This window comes from Mirounga leonina, unplaced genomic scaffold, assembly GCF_011800145.1.
Source record: "Mirounga leonina isolate KUSES-001 unplaced genomic scaffold, KU_Mleo_1.0 Mir_82, whole genome shotgun sequence".
Taxonomy (NCBI): domain Eukaryota; kingdom Metazoa; phylum Chordata; class Mammalia; order Carnivora; family Phocidae; genus Mirounga; species Mirounga leonina.
Genome location: NW_023270825.1, coordinates 14909062 through 14932742, shown reverse-complemented (window position 1 = coordinate 14932742; position 23681 = coordinate 14909062). Strand labels below are relative to the sequence as shown.

The 23681-nt window shown below is 43.5% G+C and overlaps 1 protein-coding gene across 1 annotated transcript in view; it reads right to left on the bottom strand.

Annotated features, from left to right (window-relative positions):
* Positions 1 to 23681, bottom strand: part of KCNK10 (potassium two pore domain channel subfamily K member 10) — a 122265-nt gene that overhangs the window by 43038 nt on the left and 55546 nt on the right. Inside the window, exon 3 of the mRNA XM_034992235.1 lies at positions 5205 to 5322. Within this exon, the coding sequence (XP_034848126.1) occupies positions 5205 to 5322 (118 nt within the window). The remainder of the gene's footprint in view (positions 1 to 5204; positions 5323 to 23681) is intronic.

The window sequence follows — 23681 nt, the reverse complement described above, 5'->3', positions numbered from 1 at the left end:
TTTTTTCAGTTTTAGATCATAGAAACCCAAGGCAGTCTGGCTTGAACAAAAACAGAAACACACTGCCCACAGTAAATAAGGGATTCAGCATTTATTTCTTAACACTTTGTGGGTAACTTCATCCAAAGTTCACAAGATGTTAGCTGGACCCCATTTATCATTCTGCTTTTCTTCTGTTGCTTCTTTAGTGTTATCTGAATTCTAGCCAAGAACATGACTGCCAGTCATGGGCCTACTATCTCTTTCCAGATTTACCTCCAGGAAGAAAGAGAGGAAGTCACTTCCTCCAAAGCTTAAGCAAAAGCCTAGGAACTGAGTTTCTAATTGGCCTAATCTAGATCTCACGTCCACCTCTGAACTAAGGACTGTGGCCAGACACAGGCAAAGCACTAGATTTCTTGGTTTAGGAAATGCGATTCATCCCCTGAAGCCTGGATGCCAAGCTTGTGGAAGAAGAACACTTAGGAACTGGTTATCAGGAGAGAAGAGTGTATAAGTGAATGGACACCAGGCAGCAGAAGCCAAGGACTAAGAGTGATTTGCTCAAACTCAAAGATTCCAGCGTACATACATTACAAAGGGCAGCAAATGTTACATATCAAATGTTTCTCATTAGGCAGATGGCACCACCATTCCCCATCACATAAGGTCATGTGGTCAATAACACTGTTGTTTAATAAACCAAGCCCCTGGGACCCTAACAAGTTGACACAATAAATACCATCAGTGTGCATTCCAACAAAGCTATAGTGTTTTTCAGTGCCTCCTACAGACTACTGATTTAACTATTTTATAAAGCAAGAAAATTAGGATTTTCCTTTTTCTGTCTTCTTTAACATACACTAATGTCTCATGGATCCAACACTGAGTACTGGAGGACATTTCCCAAAATGTACCTCTTGAAGTGGCTCAGACTTCTTCAGTTTTAATTATTCTACAATAAATCCTCCTAAAATGCATGACACATTTCCTCATCTTAGTAAAACCAGGCTGATGAACACAATTTAACCTGAGACTGGTCTTTTCTGACCCACTACAGTGATGCTCTAGAGTGTCATTGAGTTCTATACCAAATGGTACCAGGCCACCCTGCTTCCTGTGTTTGGAGCTGTAAGATTGTGGACTAAAATGATCCAGTCTGGTCTAGAGTGTCAAAAGGCTCCTAGGCCCCAAACCCACTAATGCAATGCATACCTCCAATATTTGTAATAGTCAATCTTAATATATTTGTATATTTGCAAGTGTGAACATGGTATGTCATATAATTAGATTAAAAGACTTTTTAAAAAGAAATGCCAATTCTGTTTCATCCCAAATTTTCTTATTGCATATAACTTTTTGAATAAAACAACACAGGTCCTAAAGGCTAGGTCTAAAAACAGTAACAAAAGCCTGTGCCTCTACAATAATCCTTAGCCTCTGAAATTTGCACCAATAGGAAATTGATCATCAAAGATGTACGTCCCCCAAGGAGGGCACACTATCCAACACCCACATAAGAGGTGGTTGTGAAGGGTTAGGGAGAGGGAAGAACCTCCCAGAAGGCAGAGCTGGGCCTCAGAGAGCAACAGATGAGGGAGGTCCTCCCAGAGAGCATAAAGGGTGTTAATGATGAGATCCCCCCACCTCTCAATGCTATGTGTCTCCCATTCTTCTGAATGAGGATTTTTATTGCAGTGTGACAACACTTTTGTAGAGGGGCAGAAAACTCTCATTTTCAACAGAACTGGGAGAGGAATTTTATCCATAGCTTCCCCCATATGTGTAAGGATTACCAAAAAAGTTGGATGGATGCCATATGGGAAAAAATAAAGAGAAGAGGCACAGAGAAGGAAGAAAGGGCCCATCGGTGGAAAACCCTAGAAAATGCCAGCAAAAATCCAATTATGAAGGCGAGGGTCTCATTCTGAACTTCAAAAGAGATATCCTTGTTTGCACCAAGTATAGAAAACAGGGTGAATAGAGAGAGCAGCAGAAGCCCCCTTGAACATGATCTGGTTCAGAAAAATCAAAGAGGCAGGACTAAACAAAAAATAACATAGATGGGTCACATTTGCAGGCAACCCTCTCTCTTTGGCAGCAGAAAAGTTGGGGATGTGCTACCTGGAAAATTACCCTACCTCTCCTGGCTCTCCTCTCCCCAGCCCTACATAATCATTTGGCAGATAGCTGTATCAGGAATATCCAGCTTGTTGGGCATCAAGTATTTAAAAGGGAAATCATCCAGCATAAATATAAAACTTCTGCTTTTTTTTTTTAATGTGGAAGGAGCAGCAACACTTACCAATGGATGAAAGACACTCAGCAGAAAAATATTGCCCCAACCAGGCAAAAAGTTTGACCAATTATGAAGTAATCACCTCCAAGAACCTTCACAGCAAAACCACAAAGCAGAAAAGCAAGAAATCAGGAAAGAATCGAAGAGATAACAAGGAAAAATGGAATGTGAGCTAATGGAATTCAGGAAAGAACCACGAAGGGAAAAAAGTCCCCTAATGATCACAAAAATGAAAATAAAATTGGAGGAAGTACATGGCAAAATATGCACCGTGCAAAAACAGGAAAGGAATAGAGAAGATAAAATGAACAAAATGGAAACCACATTTTATGAGTTAAAAAGGAGTAGAGGGGGAAATGACAGGCACAGAAGACAGGGAAAGAAGTGACAACACACGTATAGTCAGAATCCCCAAAGAACAGAACCAAAACCATATGGCAGAGAACGTGTTTAAAGATGACAATCAAGAACACTTTCCTGAAGGGGAAGGGTGCTGGGGGGATGGGGTAATTGGGTGATGGGCATTAAGGAGGGCACAGGATGTAATGAGCACTGGGTGTAATGAATCACTGACCCCCACCTCTGAAACTAATAATGCACTATATGTTAATTAATTGAATTTAAATTTTTAAAAAAGAGAATAAAAAAAGAATGCTCTCCTGAAATAAAAGGGACAAAGCCTAATAGTATTATCAGATGAAAGATAAATATTCTTTTGAGTAGCCAAGCAAAAAGGGGAAATCATTTATAAAAGGGGGAAAAACTTGGACTGGCATCAGGTTTCTCCACAGCAGCACAGATATCAGAAAAGAGTGGATTATCACCCAGAAGACCCTCAAAAAGGAAAATGTGAGTCAAGAATTTCATTTCCAGCCACACTGCCCCAGGAGGGTAAGGCTGCCATTTGAGCAGTGCAAGGACTGGGGAATATTGCTCCCATGAGTCATCCTTTTTTTTTTTAAGATTTTATTTATTTATTTGACAGAGAGAGAGAGAGATAGTGAGAGCAGGAACACAAGCAGGGGGAGTGGGAGAGGGAGAAGCAGGCCTCGCGCGGAGCAGAGAGCCCCATGTGGGGCTCGATCCCAGGACGCTGGGATCATGACCTGAGCCGAAGCCAGGCGCTTAATGACTGAGCCACCCAGGCGCCTCTCCATGAGTTATATCTTAAGGCAACTACTTGAAGATAAGTTTCAGCTGAGCAAGTGATGATGGGGAAAGCCACAGAAGGACTAGAGAGGAACACTGACAATATGTAACTTTGTAACTGTGACTAAAACAAATGCGAATATCAGGGTAACAGAACAGAATGTAAATCATATACTCTGACATTATAGAATGATACAGTCAGTGAGTAATAATCCACAGCCCAAGAGCGAAAGAAGTTGAGATGCTAAGTTCACTGACTGCATTATACATAATAGCTGAGAGCCAAGAGTTACCATTTGAAGTGAGCAAATCATCGAATAGAACCATAAGCATATTTAATAATTTAAAAATAAACATCAAAAGGATGGTGTCAATTAAAATTGTGTGGAGAGAAGAAGAGATGTCATCGCCTACGATAGGGAACTAATAAATACTGCTTAAAGAAGAGAAATTAAGTTTGTTATGTATGATTATAAAGTTAACCCCCAACACAAAAATATAAAACTCCCCAAGAATCAGAAAAAGAGACACAAACATATAGTAAGACAAAAATCAGTGTAGGAAAGAGGTAATCATAGATCACAGGATTAGTTATAAAGAGCATGTGCCTGGTCAAAATCATGTAAATATCCACTGTTGATCTAATTAAACTATATTGGGAAGATAGGAGGATGGAAAGAGAACCCTTTTACAGTAGGGCAGGGAAGAAGAAAGAGAACACAGTCATCCCCCCTTGTCTGCAGGGGATGGGTTCCAAGACCCCCAGTGGTGCCTGAAACCACGGATAGTACCAAACCCTATATATACTATATTTTTTCCTATACATACATCCCTATGATAAAGTTTAATTTATACATTAGGCACAGGAAGAGACTAACAACAGTAGCTAATAATAAAAATAGAATAACTTTAACAATATACTTTCATATAAGTTCTGTGAATGTGGCCTCTTCAAAATACCATATTGTGCTGTACTCACCCATCAATTCTCGGCCTTTTGGCTAAGATCAAGGGTAGTATCTGTACTGAACTCGCCCCTCCTCTTCTTGTGATGCTATGAAGTGATAAAATGCCCACATGGTGAGATGAAGTGAGGTGAACGACATAGACACTGTGACGTAGCATAAGACCACTACTGACCTTCTGATGCAGCAACAGAGGACGATCATCCACTTCCGGACCACAGGTGACCCAGGGTAAATGAGACCCCGGAAAGCAAAAGTTTGGATGAGGGGACCACTGTAATTTCTCACCTTCCACGACGGGAAGTCAAGAAATAATCTCTAACACTGAAAATTCAGGAAGCCGCAATACACGCATGATATTTAAAGACAAGGAAAGAGTATCAAAATAATCAATCAAAAGAGATGAGAGTGGTTGCCCCAGGGGAGGTGAGGACAGGCAGAGGGTCAGAGACGGCTGTTTCGTAACAAACTGTAGAACTTTGGGGTTCTTTCATAGGCAACCTTAGTAAAAAGTACATGTTTAAAAAGGAATTTGAGCTCCACTGACCACTCCATATTTTGATTTTCCACTCTGACCATTTCATCAGGTCCTTTCAAATGAAAGGCTCTCTAACCTCTCATTTTGAAAAATGAAATTCCTTAGTCTGCTTTGCCTTTTATGGAAAACCACTCACAACCCCTGCATTTATCCGACAGTGTGCCATGAGCCTCCTTTGAACCTCAAGCTGTCATGGTTCTAGGACCAAACGTTGACCAAGCGCCATTTCTCAGGAGGGTCCCAGAGGAAAAGATGTTAGCGAATGAACGGATACCTATGGTGGTGATGACAGTCCCAGCAAAGAAAAAGGCACTTCCAAGGTCCCAGTGACTGCTGTTGTTGGAAGAGTTTCCTATCGGACTTACTCCTGCATTGTCAGCGTCAAGGGCATGCTGCAAAGAGAGCAAGAAAGCATGAGATTCGGTTAAAAATTAAAAAAAAAAAGCTCTCAAATTCTTTCCTTGCTTGGGAACCTGAAATGATTGGGCAACTGAGTGGCTCAGTTGGTTGAGTGTCTGACTCGGTTTCGGTTGGGGTCACGATCTCAGGTTCATGAGATGGAGCCCCAAGTTGGGCTTTGCACCCAGTGGGAATCTGCTTGAGACTCTCTCTACATCGTTCTCTGCCCCTCCCCCCACACACCCCTCCCCCACTGCACTCACACATGCCTCCGTCTCTCAAATAAATAAATAAATCTTAAAAAAAAAGAAAGAAACTGAAATGATCTAGAGGGGACTGGTTACACGAATGTGGGTGCAGTCATAACATGAAATACTAAACACCCACTTAGGAAAATTAGAAAATTAGTTTTAGGTGGGAAAAAAAAAAACTAGGCTATATAGTATGGTGCCATTTATGTAAATTTTGCAGGCATAGGATTTAGGCAATCTGGGCATGGGTTATGCAAAATACATACATATCTCTGTGTACATACATAGAAAGATGTCTAGAAGGATTGTCACCCAAAATGTCATTCCTGGATGGCAAGATCTCAGTTGCTTTTCACTCTTCTCTTTTCTGTTTTGTTAAAATGTTTTACACTGAGCTTGCTTCAAGATGGCAGGAAGTGAGAGCTTGGGCTCCTAGATCAGACCAGCAAGGCTCTGCTCATTAACTTCGGAACAATGGACAAGTTATCTTAACCTCTGTAAATGCAAAGGTCCTCATTTGCAAAGGGGGGATAATAATACCTTTGCCCAGGATTCAATGAGAAGATCTGTGTAAAGCACTCAGCCCAGGGCCCAGCACCGAGTTAGGGGGTAAGGAATAGAGGTCAAATTCGTGACTGTCATTTGGACTCCCCCCACCTCCACCCTGCAACACACACATACACACACACACACACACACACACACACTGCTCCTTTTAAAATAAGTAACCACGACTCCTCACTGGCTGCGGGATTTGGAATTCCATACCCTTAAATTCACATAAATTGGCCACACTGATATCCAAGCTCGTTTCACACTACTAAGACACTCCCTTATACTTCTGGACCTTTGCTTATGCCCTCCCCCAGTCATGCCTATCTTGCAGGGTCCAATCTGGGCTCCACTTCTTCCAGGAGGCTCGATCCATGTACTGCAGCCCCCACAGATACCTGCTTCCCAGGGATCCTACTCCTGCACCACATATATTTAATTAGCTTTTGGTCACACACTCCCCAGCTGAAAATCCTTGCCTAGACTCTGCATGTGCAGAATAAGGTGCCAAATACGTCAGCAGCCCTTCCTGAGCTGGCCTCTGCCCACCCCTTTCAGGCCAGGGGAGAGGGTAGGAAGAACCTTCAAGCAAGTGAGCTGTGTTGAGGAAGTGACAGGTGGGGCCTTCAGAGGGAGGTGACAGACGTATGAGCTACTTCTGGAGCAACAAATAGAGACACTGTTCCCTGAACAAAGTTGGAATAACCTCATGTGGAGATAACAGGTCACAGTTAAATATTGAAATGTGATTCTATTTATCCTAAATAATGCCCGTGAAGCTTTGTTCAAACAGGCAGACAGTGTTTGCCACAAATCAGACTAACTGAAAAAGTCAATCATCGTTACCTTTTGCCTTCACTAATCAGAGATATTTCAAACTCTCTAGACCAGGGATCAGCAACCTTTTTCTGTAAGGGCCAGAGTGTAAATATTTTGGGCTTTGTGGGCCACATATGGTTTCTATTGCATATTTTTCTTTTCCTTTTACAATGCTTTAAATATGCAAAAACCATTCTTAGCTCATAGGTGATACAAAAGGCCGTGGGCTAGACCCCTAGACAACTGACTGGACAATAGCAGGGAAAAAATCTCTTTTCTTTAAGTGTATTCTTTCCTGCCCCTAAGAACATGAGATATTCCACTGGATGCTGTTTCTAAGATTAAACCCTGGCACCCCAGGATTTAAAATCCAGCCTCTCGGGATGCACACAGGCTGTCTTAGCCCATGTTTAACCGACCTAATTGACAACTATCACTTACTCATCAGAGGCAATGCTCTGCTCTGCTTTAGAGGAAGACAGATGGCAAGTCCTTTCTTCTGGTAAAATACCCATTCTCACTGTGCTGTGTGAGTGCCATCAGACCAAACCACAGGCCTTAACTAGTGTTTATGTCCTCTTTACCCATTCGGCTCGCCAGGCCCATCTGCAAGTAATACCTTGGGGACAGCTCTAGGCCTCAGTCACTTAGTTGGGTTCAAATCACACTATCAATACCTAATATTTACAACGTCTATGAAGCTGCATAGAGAGTTGGGGTTCAATCAAGTCTCACTGTGCTGAGAAATGCACCTAAATGTCATAAGCAGCACATAAAAGTACAGATTTGCAGCAGAGACAAGTGGGGATGATTATTTGTTTCATCAAAAAATCCAGAGTAAGATTCCTTTTTAAGTTTCATTTTTTGAATTATGCAATTTATAAATATTTAATGTTTACATATGTAGCCCTCAAGGAAAGCATGTGTCGGGAAGGAAACTACTTAATTTGTTGAGTTTCTGCACACAGGCAGGTGCTTTAGAAGTGTTATTCCCTTTTATCCTTCCTGCAACTTGTGTGTTATCCAATTTTACCCTTTCTACAACTTGCAAGAAAGTAATATTATCCCCACATTAGAGATAGGGAACCAGGCTCAGGAAAGTCAAATAACTTGCCCTAGGCCACACAGCCGGGAAGTGAAAGCCAGAATTCAAAACTGGACTGGGCCCAAGCCATGGTTTTGAACTCTCTTCTCTATGTGGCATGCCTCTCTCCCCACCTCCATGCTCACCTCCAGACAGAAATGAGGAGGAATACCGCCACTTCCCAAGAACTTAGGCAGAAGGACCTCTCAAAGGATCATTTCTAATTAGAAGACATCCTTAAACATATAAATGCAGGCACCAACCTTCATTGGGCTGTTGGAGCTGGTGAGAGCTTAACTGCTTTGCATTTAAAATAAAATTTAAAAAATAAATAAACACGGGGAAAGATTGATTTTATACCCTGAGAGGGAAGGAACAGATAAAAGAGAGTGAAAGCCCCTGAAAAAGCAGGAAGACAAGGAAGAAAAAGTAAGAAAGGAGTGTCCACGGATGCCTGGGAGCTTCGGGCTCAGCTGCAGCAAAGCCGGGGACTTTGAAAGGCAGGTGCATCCAGCATCCAACTTTAACTTTGTTTATATCTGTGATGTAAATCCCTCTCTCACTTTCCCAAATCTACAGTAAAGTGGGCTACACATGCAAATACTTTGAGGAAGTGGTTTTGTGGAAATTAAATATAAGGGCTGTTATGGGAACAGTGGGACCAGAACGAGATTTGGAACCTGAAGCAAGGAGAAAATGAAGCTCCCCAACAAGTCACCAAGATGTTGGTGAGGCTTTGGACAATCCCCAGTCCTGGGAACAAGGTTTGATTATTCTGTCTAGATCGGGTGGGTCAGAAAGACTCCAGCAAACCACCACAATTAAAACAAATTGGCAAACTCGGGCTATACACACAGAAAGAAAACACAGTTTAAACAGACTATCACTTGAATTAATAGCATCACTTTTAACTCAATAAGAATATTTCTGATTGAGTTCAGAGTTCCAACTTTATTAATTTTTTAAAGTATTTTCTAATGATCTTAATTGTTTGAACTCAAGTAAAACATTTTAAAATTAAATGCACTTGCTCTTATGTTTTTTTCTCTGCATTCAGGCTACAAAAGTGAAGATAAGCCAGCCCATTAGAAATGTCTGAGCACATAGATAATGAAATGATGCATCTGAGCTGTGTACAGCTTCACTTAAAAAATCAGTTATAGGGGAGAGATATAACCAACAGCGACATCATGTTAGGCCACAATCTCAGACCCGATGAGCATCGTGTGTGCACTTACAAGTTCAACCAATATCAAGTTCAGAGAGCTCTTATGAGGATCCAAAAAGAAATTATACTTGATATGATGTGAGACCTTCAGGGAAAGGGTACTCTAGATAAGAGGGCATTACTTTAAAATTTAATTCCACTCGTTCTTGAATTTCCTTTTTAGCCTCTGAGTTGGAATTTCCAGCACCCACCCAGCTTCCCAGTAAACAACTCATGAGTGAATGCTCAGATCAATAATAAATGAATGAACAAACTAAAGTAATAAGTTTAGACCCATGCAATTTACTTCTTTGTAAAAGCAGAGAAACATAATAAGAAAGTAGCCCCATGAAAAGAAATATAATGATTGTTTTAAAAAAGAAGAAGAAGGTGAGTAGCTAATGTGAATGGGGCAAGATCTAAAAGAATAGAGTGGTGGCTACCCAGGGGCTGGGCGGTGGGAGAAATGGGGCAATGTTGGTCAAAGGGGGCAAACTTTCCCTTATAAGATGAGTAAGTTCTGAGGATCTAATGTACAACGTTGTGATCACAGTTAGTGATACTGCATTATACCTTTGAAAGTTGCTAAGAAAGCAGATCTTAAGTACTTTCACCACAAAAAAAAAAAGGTAATTATGTGACATGATGAAAGTATAATGTAATTCTGTAGTAGTAATCACCTTGCAATATATAAATGTAGCAAATCAATATATCGTACACCTTAAGCTTACACATTATATGTCAATCATATCTCAGTAAAACTGGAGAACAAATAGATAAAAGAGTCTGTCCCCCTCCCCCCCATCCTCCCACTACCACCCCCAGGCGTTAAGACCACCCGAAAGGTATAACGAAGAAACTGCATCCCCTCGGAAAGTGAGGTGGGTCTGAGGCTGATAGAAGGACAGGAGGTAAAGATATCCCTCGGAGGTCCCCCACCAGGTACCCCCACCAGCTCCCCCCTCCAGCCCCCATGCTGTAATCCCATTAGGCAATGCCAGGCTGCCCAAATCACTGTTGCAGATGGCGCAAGATACCATCGTGAGCTTTAGCACTACAGTGGGATGAATGATGACCCACAGGGGACCGCTAACTGTCTGTGGCTTTTCTCCGATGATCTGTGTACTCGGTGAGATAATCTGTTTCTCTGTTGCCTTATGTGGCACCTGAAAGAAAAACAAACAAAGGCGGAGTTTGTCTGAGACCGGCTGATGGATACAGCCGATCGATGCCATATGCGTGGACCCTAGTAGCCAGAGTGATCATCTGACCAATGGTCCAACAAGCACACTTGCCCAGTAAAGAGGGGCTCTGTGAATGGCTATGCTGGGGCCACAAGACAGGGGGAATGCAGGACGTACGGTCACTCTACTAATAGCTTATACCACGTGGACAAAAGGAAAGGAATTCATCTGAGAACCCAAAGCTGGTTCTGCGTCTACCACATTCTTAGTCCCAAGAGGGCACAGTCCGCAAAGGGGTCTATGAAATAGATATTTATCCAGAGGCCGAGGCAGGATGAGGGGGGTGGGTATGAAAAGTGCCTTCATAAATGTATTAAAAGGGAGTACATTTCAGTCATTAATGGACAGAAGGCAAGCCACAAACCCCAGAGACAGAGAAAGACAATCGGCAGAACACATTACGACTCAGAAACGCCTCTAACGATTCAGAACCCCAACAACAGGACAGGATATCTTTCCACCTCCTTCCGCATCTATGGCAGAAGGGCCTCAGGTAAGAAATGGAAGTATGATATTAATTTGCTCGCCACAGTTGCTTTTTATTTCTCCTGCTCCAGAAGCATTTCTCACATAAATATTTCACCACAGTGGGAGCAAATACGCTGGTGCTAGGAGCAGGGCAATTTTACATCCAAGTGTGAGACCACACCACAAAAACTCGAGCCACCCCCAGCAAGGCACATCTGTGGCTGATTGCAAGAAGTCTTTGCTTCAGTGTGGAGGTGGACAGGACAGCCCCCATCAGCACTTACTCTTGCAACAGAGAAATTCTGTGCATAAAGTGGTAAATGTTCAGCGTGTGCACATTACTCAGCTTCTCGGAGTCTCCGTTTCTTCATCTATAACATGAGGAAGTCTTTCCCTGCAGAGTGGTTGTCAGGATTTTTTTTCAGTGGATGTAAACCTTTGAGCCGTGTGCCTTGTCATTTCGTATATAATAATATTAATAGTAACAGGAATCCTTTCTGAGAACTTACTAGTGCACAGAGGAACTCAGTCAACCCTCATGATGACGCTGGGAGACAGACATCACTATTGCCCCAGGGGGCACATGAGATTTAGAATAGTCAAGCCCCTTGACCATGGTCCCATATCTAGTGCACAGCAAAGCTAGCAAGCAGATGCTATTAGAATTGTCAACAGGAAGATCGCCTTCCTAAATGCTGGAAAGGCAGCTTCTCTCCATCCTCAGTGGTCTCCTTTCTCCTCATCCTGGACCCTCCTGGCCTAGCTCCCTGCCTTGCAGAGAGCAGGCTGGCTCCCACCCAGGTTGGGTCTCCTACAGCCGTACCCCCTCAGCATTTCCCACAAAGAAGTATTCGCAAAAACTAGGCCAGACCACAAAAAGAAAAAGCAAGAGGCACCTTCTGTTCCTTGGTGAATATTATGACAGTGTTTATTTCCTGCTATCCTAACTGTATCTAGTTATATGTGCAAATACTAGCCCTTCCTCGGGTCTCCGACAGCAGGCTTTCATCAAAACTTTATAGCCTGGTTACAAATCTAAAGTGAAGGCCACCTGTAGAACAAACAGAATCTGTTTAGAGAATAAAACAGCAAAACCCAAGGCAAGCTAAACCACACATCCAGAGCCTATGGTCTTAGACAAGTGGCTTTCCTTGCTACCACTAGTTAATTCTTTGGTGGGGGTAATGTTCTAAAACTCAATTCATGGGGTACCTGGGTGGCTCAGTCAGTTGAGTGACCAACTCTTAGTTTCAGCTCAGGTCATGATCTCAGGGTCATGAGATCGAGCCCCGCATCAGGCTCTGTGCTCCGTGGGGAGTCTGCTCCAGGTTCTCTCTCCCTCTGTCCTTCCCCTCTTTTCCCCACCCCCACTGGCGTGCTCAAGTGTGCTCTCTCTCTCAAATAAATAAATAAAGAATCTTAAAAAAAAAAGATTTGGTCTAAAAAAAAATAAAACTCAATCCATTAGCACCTGGGTATACACTAATGACTATCTAAATATTGTCCATGTGGGATCAAGCCATATCTGGGGGAGCTCTTTTACCTTCCAAATTGTGCCTTACAATATAGAATTAATTTTCACTCTCTCTTTGACTATATAAGGGATGAAATAAGAGAAATCTTAAACCATGAGGAAAGCATCAAGTCCATAAGGAATTGGGGTATCATGTATGCTCTGATGAGATCAGCAAACTTTCTGAAGAACTGTCACTCTTTCATCTCCATTTGGACTCATCCTCTACAGATTCAGGAACAAATCTGCCAAGTGTTGCTGAAAAGTCACCCTTGTCCTGAGGGTCCTTGATGTACACCCCACATAATCCCAAATTAATATTTCATTTCCGTTGCTCCCTCAAAGAATGTGTCAGGCCCTACAACCAGCACCAATCTCTAATGAGTGCAGTTTGTTCTGGGGACAGAAGGAAGCAGAGACAATCCCAGAGACTTTGAAGAAAGCTCTAGAATACTCATAAAAATAATTCTAATAGCCAGCATTTGCAATGTGCCTTCTTCCCTTACTCAACCCTCCACAAAAACCCCATTATAAAAAGTCATGTTATTACTCCCACTTTGTAAATGAGACAACAGAAAACAGAAGTAACTTGGCCATGGTTGTAGTAGTTAGTAAGTGGCAGAGCTGGGACTGGTTAAAAGTACACTCCTTCAACCCTGCCTTCTCCTCTCTCCCACAGAGAGTTCTCTGTCCAGCGTGCAAACATTGTGCTAAAGCTCATCTGTTATGTCACCTTCTTCCCCATGAAATAGGACAATATAGAAAAGTAAGAATTTGTGATCTGGCCCTCATTTTTCAAAGAATGAAAGCTTAAGTCCTCACTTCTCCATAAAGTCAACTGCATCGGCAAGTTTTCCATCTCTTCTGTCCATTGAGAAAGAAAAGAATTTTCCTTGTTCTCAATAGACTAAGAAGTTACTCTTAACCACAGACCCGAAGGATAACCATAAACATAACTTTGGTTTTCAACAGAATACGTTGACCCGGCCTCAACACCGTTTGTGAAGACACAAAGCCACGTCCCTCTAGAGCACAACCAACAGCTAATCTTTACTCTGCAGTGAAAGAAGGTCCTTTTGGAGGTCCCACAGGTTGAGTCAGACTCCTGCTGTGTGAATAGGGACCGCGAGTAGAGCATCGTGCAGATTCTCCCCATCTCCAGATCCCAGTTCTACCTCTCAGTTGAGCTTGGGCAAGTAATTTAACTCCTCCCTTCAGTTGCTTACCCCTACCTCAAAGGACCACTGTAAACATTAAATGAGCAACAACGTATTTAGAGCGGTGCCTGGCCACAGCAAACACCAGGCAAGTGTTAACTAGTGATACGACTAAGACAAGACTGGAAGCTTCTGGAGGACCGGGAGAAGGCACCTGGCCTCCTTTGTTACGTGTTCTGATCACTAGAGTCAAACCTAGCACCTCCTTCATGACAAGCATTCGGTTAATATTAGTTATCTAAATGAATACATTTGATGGTAAATAATGAAAATAATTATATGAGCCAAAATCTCATTAAGTAAGATTTTCACTTCACTTTAAACGAAAACCAAACACATGCACATCTGTATAGAAATGTGGATGCCATACCACTCATTGATGGCTTTTTGTTTTATTTTTATGGGAGTTTTTTTGGGGGGGAACACAATCCTCATTTGCGAATTCATTTTTTCCAGTGCCATGCCGAGTTCCATTAGCTCTTTAATTTCTGGCTTAAAAGCTTTAGAACTTCACTAAACAGTGATGGAATCACAGCCTCAAGGATAAAAACAATAATAATAATGAAGTGGAGGCCTGTAGAGACAGGCCAGGGGCTGCAGGCCCGATCTTGCATGCACTGAACAATCTTCTGCATGAGCACTTTGCTGGAAAAAGGGCAGCACCTCTGACTTCAGAGCACCAGGAAGGAGGGGTCACTTCACTTCCGCAGAGCTGTGTCCTTGGTCCCAAAGGACCCAAACCTGCACTCAACAGAGGTCACCTGGTACCTCAGCTATGATCTAAACTTCTTGCACAAAAGGCTGCTTGGAAGAAGGGATGGCCCAGGGTGGGGAAGGAGAAGGCTTGGCTGGCTCTGCACTCTGACTCCCAGCAAGGATCTCCACAGACTGCTGAATCCGTGGCTCGGGTGACATGCTTCCCTTAAATCACTGCGTTCCTAAATATGTAAAGCTTTGGAGGTTAGGAACACCAAGGGAATCGGCTCATGCAGAAAAAAGACAGAAAGATTATTTGAGAGAAGTACCTTGACAACCAGACTGAAAAGAAAGGACCTCTCTTGCCCAGAAACAAAATCATTTTCTGCTTTGCTTCTCCAAAGGTTCTGAATAAAGGGCTCTCAGTCTCCCAAAACAGATATAAAAAGCCCTATTCACTCATTCCTCAAACCTCAAGCATCCTCTATGGGCCGGCCGCTGTGCCAGGCATGAGGGACATATGGATAAAAGACACAGACTCAAACGGGAAGACCTCACAGTTGTGGGAAGGAGGCAGATAAGAAAAATAATGTTCACTCAATAGGGTCTATTAAGGGCGGAGGCACACGTGAATGTAGGATGCTGCAGGGCCAAGCCACCCTACTGCCTGAAATGGCCATAGCTTCCCAGTGCTCTTAGGATAAAGCCCTGCATGGTTTGACCCCTGCTTGACCCCAGGGTAATCTCCTACCAAGTTCCCTTGGTAACTCACCTCCAGCCATATATGCTCCTCTTCTCTCAAGTCCTCAGAGATCCTGCCCGCATCCTTCCACCACGGGGCCTTGGCACTCAGTTCCCCTGCCCAGAATCCCTGTCCTCCTGTGTCAGCTCTCCTGCTCATGTACCCAATAGCTCCTTCTTCTCTGCATCGTTCATCACAGTTTTATTTATACTGATTCATGGGATTACATGCACAAGGTTTGTCTCCCCTACTACTGATCAGTAGGGTAAGCATAAATTTATCTTTCAAACCAGGTCAATTTTGAGAGAAAGGGATGCTATTAATAAGTATTCCAAAACCATGAAAACCGGGATGATTGGTTGTCCTAGCTAGAAACTCCAAGAGGTCAGGGACTATATGTGCCCCTTTTACTCACCATCGTGTCCCCAGGACTTAGCACTGAAGTTGGCACGCAGCAGGAAAACAGTGAATTTGTTCAATTAATGAATGAGTGAGTGAATGAGTGAGTAATTGAGTAAGGTATGTGGGGCTTGGCAGAAGAAGGGAATGGTAGATGTCATGGCCTTGGGAAATGTTCATGGCTCATGCAAATTAACCAATATCTGCTGCTTCTGGAGAGAAGAGTTTGGCAGCTCCTGATCTCCGGCCCTCCCGTATCTGCAGAATAGCAGTTTGGGTCACCATGACAGCATTAAAGGTCCACGCCCAGGACACAACCCAGTACCTAGTCCTCTCACACAGCTGGTCGTATCTTAAATGAAATCGTGTGCCACCAAAGCATGGCAGAGTCAGGCCCAAAGAGCAGAGCCTGTGAAATGAATCAGTATGCCAGAGTCCTGAACAAAGTATCTAAGACCCTAATCACTTACCAGCAAAGGATCAAAATCCCCAAGAGATCATAAAATGAAAACCAGTGGCAGAGATCCTGTTGACCAACATAAAAAGACATGAACCAGTCAAGGAAGGAGAGACATAGCAGGATGAGAAGGGACCTCCACATCCAAAGGCTCATACTTCCAGGAAATTCCAGACCTAGCCCATGCCAGGCAGGTGGAGGTTTTAGGTTTTCTTCAGATAAAGAGACCACCATGAATAGAAAGTGCTCATTTTGAGGTCAAGAGGGATCTGAGAAGTTAAGTAACTTGCCAAAGCAAGGTCTGAGTAAAGTACGCCAGGAAAAAAGTCAACTTTCCAGACAGTGAGGTAGCCTGCTCACTCTGGGGCAGGGGGCGGGGGGGGGGGGAAGGCGCGCTACACGAGCTGCCCCCAAGAGCACCCTCCGGTGAAAGGAATCCTTGTTGCCTGCACTACAACAAGGCCCTTACAATGGAAACTCCCATGTCCTCCCTGGTGGGCACCTTGCCCAACACTACACCCACTCCCGTGAAACACCACTCCCTTCCACATGGCTAATACCTAGAGAGAAAACAGCTGTGTGACCCCATGAGCTGCAGTGGAGACATTCAAAGTCTTAAAAAAAAAAAACATGTAAGCATTCACAGCCTGAAAAACAACTGCTACATAGCATTATCCACCCAGGCTGGGGCATGGTTTCCTCCCCCCGTCAGTCAGGGAAGCCGCCTCGTGGTTTTATTATTTGAGGATTACAGAAGATGAAAGTGTTATTGCTTTCTCCAAGACTAGCCACGACAGAAGTTTCTAAGGCAACTGTTTTGGGGACAGGGAAATAAGCAATTGAGGCATGTCAGAGCAGTGAGGATAAAGAGGTTCTTGGGATCAGATGGCCGTCAAATCAAGTTCAAGGAAATAATGTTTCCTGAATGCCAGCTAGATGCCAGGCACTCTGCTGGTGCTCTGTGTGGGTTATCTCCTTCCCTCCTCCTCATATTCTGAATGAGAGGGACTTTCCCACCCTTTCCCAGGAGAGGTAGCCTTAGTTTCGGTGGGGTAAGGGACCAAGTCTACCTGACTTTCATACCCATGCTCCTTCCTCTCCTCGACACCCCCTTCTTGAGAATGCAATAGTCCACATAAACCCGCTACAGTACCAAGTAAGACAGCCCATGCCTCCTTAAAAATTTATCCTTCTCCCTCCAGTCTTTTCCTTGGAGTAAAAGCTATTTAGAAAAGGCCCAGATGTACTGTAGGAGATACCCACCATTAACACAAGTGAGCAGCATAGCACAATGGTTAGACCTATGGGCTCCAGAGTCAGGTGTCCCAAGGCTCAAAACCCCATTTAACCATGTACTGACTGTCACTTACTTGGGCAAGGTACTTAGAATAAGATTTAATTTTCTCATCCATAAAATGGCATGATGGCGATGGAATCTACCTGTAGGCTCGAAATTGCAAGGGTAAAATGAGCTCAGACACGGAAGCACTTAGAACAATGCCTAGGGGAAAGCGAACAACCAAAAAGCAGGAGCCATTTTTTATCACTAGGACAGCTCTGCAGGAAATCTCTCTGTTAGTCATCTGCAGACTGGGCGAGAGTCCAGAGATGGATGTGTCCCCTCTGGGTTGAACTGCTGAGGCTCAGCTCAGGTTAAGTGGCTTGCCCCAGGGTATCAAACTAGAAGATCCACACACCTCAGTAGGGGATAAACAGCAATCAGGCCCTCAGTCAGAAGACACAGGCCCTCTCACTCAGTCACACCTTGGAATGATGGCCATCTTATCCCTGCGCTGACCTGTGCCTTGGGGGCTGCCTGAGTCTTCTGGGTCCCTGAGGTTCTCTAGAATGTTTCCCAAACCACATGAGGAACAATGTGGGGAGGGAGGGCACAGACAGCGATCAGGGGAGTCAACGTTAGCATCTATTTAATATATAGGAGGCTCAGTGTCCCCACCGAAGCTCAGGATACAGATGCTGATCTAGGTGGCCGTGGTAAGCCCTCTAAATAGAATAGGAACGGCTACGTTGCCTCCCTGGGCTCAAGCCGCAAAGACACAGCCCCAGTGGTGTTAGCAGCCCAAACCCGCACTCACGGAGCGACTTCCGTGAAGGTGACTTCACACTTTAACAGTAGAAGCAAATTGAGAAAATTCGTCAACTAGAAAATTTAAGATTGAAGCCCCAAAGGGCACTTAGGAGCTTTCTTCTCTCTCCCCTTAGCAGGACCCCAGGATGGATATACTTTAGGGGCTTTCTGGTTTCTTTTTTCTTCCTTCCCTAACGAATAAATAATAGCAGTCACAACAGTAAAAGTAACTGAACTGTTTGTTCACTATTCAGACCACCCGAACAGGTGGACATGAATACTACAATCTCCAGTTTACAGATGGGAAGCTGAAGCCTAGGGTGACTATTTCCCAAGTCACCCAGCCAGGAAGGGAAACTGCAGAGCTTGGGTGCTCATCGTGGGCTATGGTGCCCACGGGGCTCTGCCTGAACAAGGAGGGGTGCGGAGCACTGAGCAGGCACTCCGGAAATCTCTGCTGAAGGGGAATGAGTCATTCGCAAGTTTTCTTTGACTCTCTTCCGTGTGGCCCCTTCTCTGTGTCTCAGCATCTCTCACCTCCAGTGTTCTAATATTCTTCTAATGGGTCTTCCTTCCTCCAGTGTCTCCTTCCACCAACCCAAAGTCCCCATTGCTAAAAGAATTATTTTTCCGGAAGAAAATTTTCATCATGTCACTGCCTTGCTTAAACTTTGTATTGACTCCCCACTTCCCAGGGCATAAAGCCCAACTCCTCAGCAAGGCTCCGTGGTCAGCTCCCAAATCCAACCCCACTCGCCTCTCCAGCCTCATTCGCCACCTCTCCCCATACCTCTCAGCTCTAGCCACAGTGACCCCCTGAAGCTCTCTCAATGGGCCATACGCACCCCTGGGATGCCCTTTATCCATGGCCTGCAGAATGAACCTCCTCCCATCATCCACGTTTCTGTTTGAATAGGTGGTGGCTAAAAGCCTAGGATACGTGGTCAGACTGCCCAGGAGTAAATCCTAGATCTTCTGCTTACTAAATGGGCAACTTTGAGCATGTAACTTTGCTGCCTGCTGCCTCAGTTTCCTCATCTGTAAATGGGGACAAAAGACCATCTTTCTAGAACAGTTGTAAGGACTAAAAGAGATAAATGGCCACAGAAACTTCCCTGACCTCCGTTTGCCTCACTGGGGCCCCCATTTTTCATATACTTCAAATAGTTCCGTTCCGGTCATCATCAAAATACAAGAGACAACAAATGCGGGTGGGGATGTGGAGAAGAGGGAAGCCTCGTGCGCTGCTGGGGGGAATGCAAACTGGTGCTGCCGCTGTGGAGAACAGTATGGAGCTTCCTCAGAAAATTAAAAATAGAACGGCCATATGAGCCAGCAATTCCACTTCTGGGAATATGTCCAAAAAAAACAAAAACTCTAACTTGAAAACACATACACACCCTCACGCTCATAGCAGCATTATTTACAGTAGACAAGACCCAGAAACAGCCTAAGTATACAGGGACTGAGGAGTGGATAAAGAAGTTGTAGTACATATACACAGTGGAGTATGAATGGACCTTGATGGCTTGAGGCTAAGTAAAATAAGTCAGAGAAAGACAAATACTGTATGATCTCACTTATATGTGGAATCTAAAACAACAACAACAACAACAACAACAACAAAGCAAGCAAACAAAAAACTCATAGAAAAAGAGATCAGAGGCCAAAAGTGGGGGTGGGGGAATCAGAGGAAGGTGGTCAAAAAGGGCCAGCTTCCAGTTATAAGACACATAAGTACTAGGGATGTAAAGTACGGCATGATGACTAGAGCTAACACTGCTGGGTGATACACAGGAACGGTGTTAAGAGACTCAATCCTGAGGGTTCTCACCACAAGGAGAAATGTTTTTTTTTTCTTTTTGCTTTTGTTCTTCATCGTGTCTGTACTCGGTGATGGATGCCAAGCAAACAGCGGTATTTCACAATATATGTTCAGACCATTCTTCTGTACAACCTTGAAACTATACAGTGATGTATGTGAATTATATCACCATAACACTGGGAAAAAAATAGCTCCACTGCAGTAAATTCCAGTTGTTGGTTTATGTGCCTCTTCTTCCAGGGTTTCTCGACCTCAGCACTGTTGACATTCGACTGGATTAATTCTTTGCTGTGCCAGGGGCTGTCCTGTGCATTCAGGACGTTTAGCGGCATCCCTGGTCTCTACTCACCACATTCTACTAGCACCCCCTCAAGTCACGACAACCAAAAATGTCTCCAGATGGGCGCCTGGGTGGCTCAGTTGGTTAAGCGACTGCCTTCAGCTCAGGTCATGATCCTGGAGTCTCAGGATCGAGTCCCGTATCGGGCTCCCTGCTCGGCAGGGAGTCTGCTTCTCCCTCTGACCCTCCCCCCTCTCATGTGCTCTCTCTCATTCTCTCTCTCTGAAATGGATAAATAAAATCTTTTAAATAAATAAATAAATAAATAAATAAATAAATAAATAAATAAATGTCTCCAGATGTTGTCAGATGCCCCATGGTGGGGGGTGAACCCCCTCCCCAGTAAGAACCACTGCTTGAACCAGGGAACGTATGGAACTGCTGAATCACTATATCGTACGCCTGAAACTGATATAACACTATGTCAACTAACTGGAATTAAAACAAAAACTTAAGAAAAAAAAGAAAAAGAACCACTGCCTGAAACTCTGAGCTCTTAGAACAATACTACAAGCCCCAGTAGCAGGGGAAACAATCTTTTTTTGAGCACTCACCACGTGCCAAACATCGTTCAAAGCCCTTCTCATGAATTATAGAATTTAATCCTCTCAACACTACCAAGGGTGAGGGATTTTAGGCACATTTTATTGATAATGAAACTGGATCACAGAGAGGTTAGTAACTTGCTCACAGTGTATTTTATTCTCCTCTTTTCTATCCCCAGCGCTGAGCATGTGACCTGATACAACAGGAACTCGATAGCAACTTAGAGAACGTATGGATGAATTCATTAATGAGACAGTTCCCTCCATAACAGCAATCTGGTCAGGGACAGTGACCCAATGGTCTCCTCTGGAGTCCCACGGCACCCCATAACAGTGGTTTAATTCTTCTGAAAAAACCCTTCCCCCAGCTCTGGCTCTTTTAAGCTATCCAGGCATTTCATGGGAGTTAAGCGGTTCTGGGTACTCTGTTTTTGTAATTAATAACATGAATTACACCTTCCAGCTTACTTTATGAGGAGTTCACTCAATCCAGCCAAGGGTCCTGTGACATTACCAGATAAATACCATTGATATCATTTTTTACCTGTCAGTCACTCCTTTGAAACTTGGGTGAAGTACAATAATACTATGTTTTTCCAGCTTGGAACATATCACACTGAAAACCCTTCCAAAAAGTTTCTTATGAGCACTATATCCAATGCTGCTCAATGCTGAAGTGAGAGAATGCTTCCCCTAATCCATAGTGTGGACCTTTTCATCGTATGAAGGAATCAGTGAACTGAAAGGCAAACCATGATCAATTTGTTCTTGATTAACACAGATTCAGCATTTAAATCTGCTTAACCTGTGTTGTGAAAAAGTCTGTAGGTAAACACAACTATAAAGCCTTACATCACAGTGGCTGGAGATCTTAAAGTATCCCAAGCCCAAGGCTCACACTCAGTGGGTGCAGGGAGAAGACATAGACAGATGCTTTCGGTTAAGAAACAGGGAACTCCAATGTTTCTTGACTCTGTTAAAATTCTGGAAACTGTTAAACACAAAGCAAATGTTTAAGAGAGAGCTGAGTTTATGTAAAGCAAGACCTACCTAAAGACCTTGTAGACTCATTGGGGGAGGAAAGGCAAGGTCAGACAGACCACACTTTGAACCCCAGCCTGGCCACTTTGGGGGTTGGAAAGTTACTCTACCTACTTTAGAATCGGCTTCCTCACCTATAAAATGGGTGTGATAGTGCCAACTTAGAGGATTGTTGGAATGATTAAATGAGATAATGAGTATAAGGTATCTGGCTTATAACAGATGTCTAATACAGGGTAGTTCTTAATTGCTACAAAAATGACCTTAAGGATGTGTATGTGTGTCATGCACACACACACATACACACACACACACACACACCTCATTTCCCAGAGAAACTTTTGAGGTCAAAGTAGGGGACAGGTTTTAATGGCAACACCAGAATTAGAATCTCTACATGCCCCCCGATCCTGTCCATTCTGGCCTCTAAGCTCTTTCATGAAGAAGAGAGCCAAAGAATGGGCAATACATAAATAAATACACCAATGCATGAAAAATCTCAGATATCTCATGGTATCACCAATGTTATAGATTTAGTTTGATATCTCAATCCAAAAGGATTTCTCTATTGGGCAATAATTAGATGCAAAGCAATGCATAGGCTACACATGGATGCAAAGATAATATGACATAATCTTTTTCCTCAAGACCTGTCTAAGGAAGGAAAATGCAAGCATGACTCTAGATTCAATTCGGACCACTTTTTAGGTTTTTATATGTATTGCAACTAAAGAGAAAGGATCTCACCACATATCACAATAACATGTATAATTCCGTTCTTACTTAAAATTACTCCAGAATTGTTTCCCCCATCTTCTATGACATTCTAGGCCTTAAATCTGGCACATATTGGTACAACACTCCCATCATCATAAATGTGATAGCATTTTCTCATAAAGGGAGGGAAAAAAAAGACGAAGCTATCAAAGAAAGAATAATATGAAATACTGCCCTTAGATTTTTGCATTTTAAAGTTTTCTTTCTTAATAAAAATTATAGGATCACAGCTATGAAATCATATTTATTCCCAGGGGGGTGGGGAGAATGTGTATTTCTATTTATTTATAAAAGTCAAGTCAGATTATCAAAATTTCTTTAAAGGAATACAATTGCTATGAAGGTTCCAGATCATAAGGAGCCCCATAATTCTCCTAGCCTATCAATGTAGTTTGAAATAAATATACAAATAGCCAGGTCAGTCTTGCAAATCCTGCAATATCCTGGATTGCAGTAGCCCTTAGAATTTAGTGCAGATAACCCCAGAGCAGATGGAGTCGCGGGAGCCATCTTTTTCATCCCTCTGCCTTGCAAACTTTAGAACCCCTGGAAAGATATGACTCTCCCTTGCCTCCATAAATGTCACCGCCTTCCACTCAGGACCTACACTTCCTGATTCAGGAGCACGTGTAGGATAGGAACTCAAACCTCAGTCTCTGAGGCAGCCATCCTCCATCTCCTGCACGATGAAGCCCCCCAACTGGGCTCCCAACCACTGCCCTTCCTCCCTCTGGGACATGGCTCCCCGCCCTTCCCAGGCTTCTGGAGCCTCCTGTTTCATTTGCTCCCACCACACCACCTGAGATGACTCTGTCTCCCATGGCCCTCCCAGCTCCCCCCACCCCTGCTTTCATTGCCCTGCTTCTCTAGGTGGTAGCCCAAAGTTCTCTGCCTCCATCTTTTTATGGGTATTTTTTTCTTAATATCTAAGGTATGCAAGGACCTTAGCACAGTGCCTGATGCAATAAGTTTTCAAAAACAGCAATCCTAGTTTGATTATTACTACTACTGCTGTCCTTATTATTGCATCCCCATAAATCCACCAAAACGGCCCTGTCAAGTCACCAACAGCCTCCCATCCCCCCC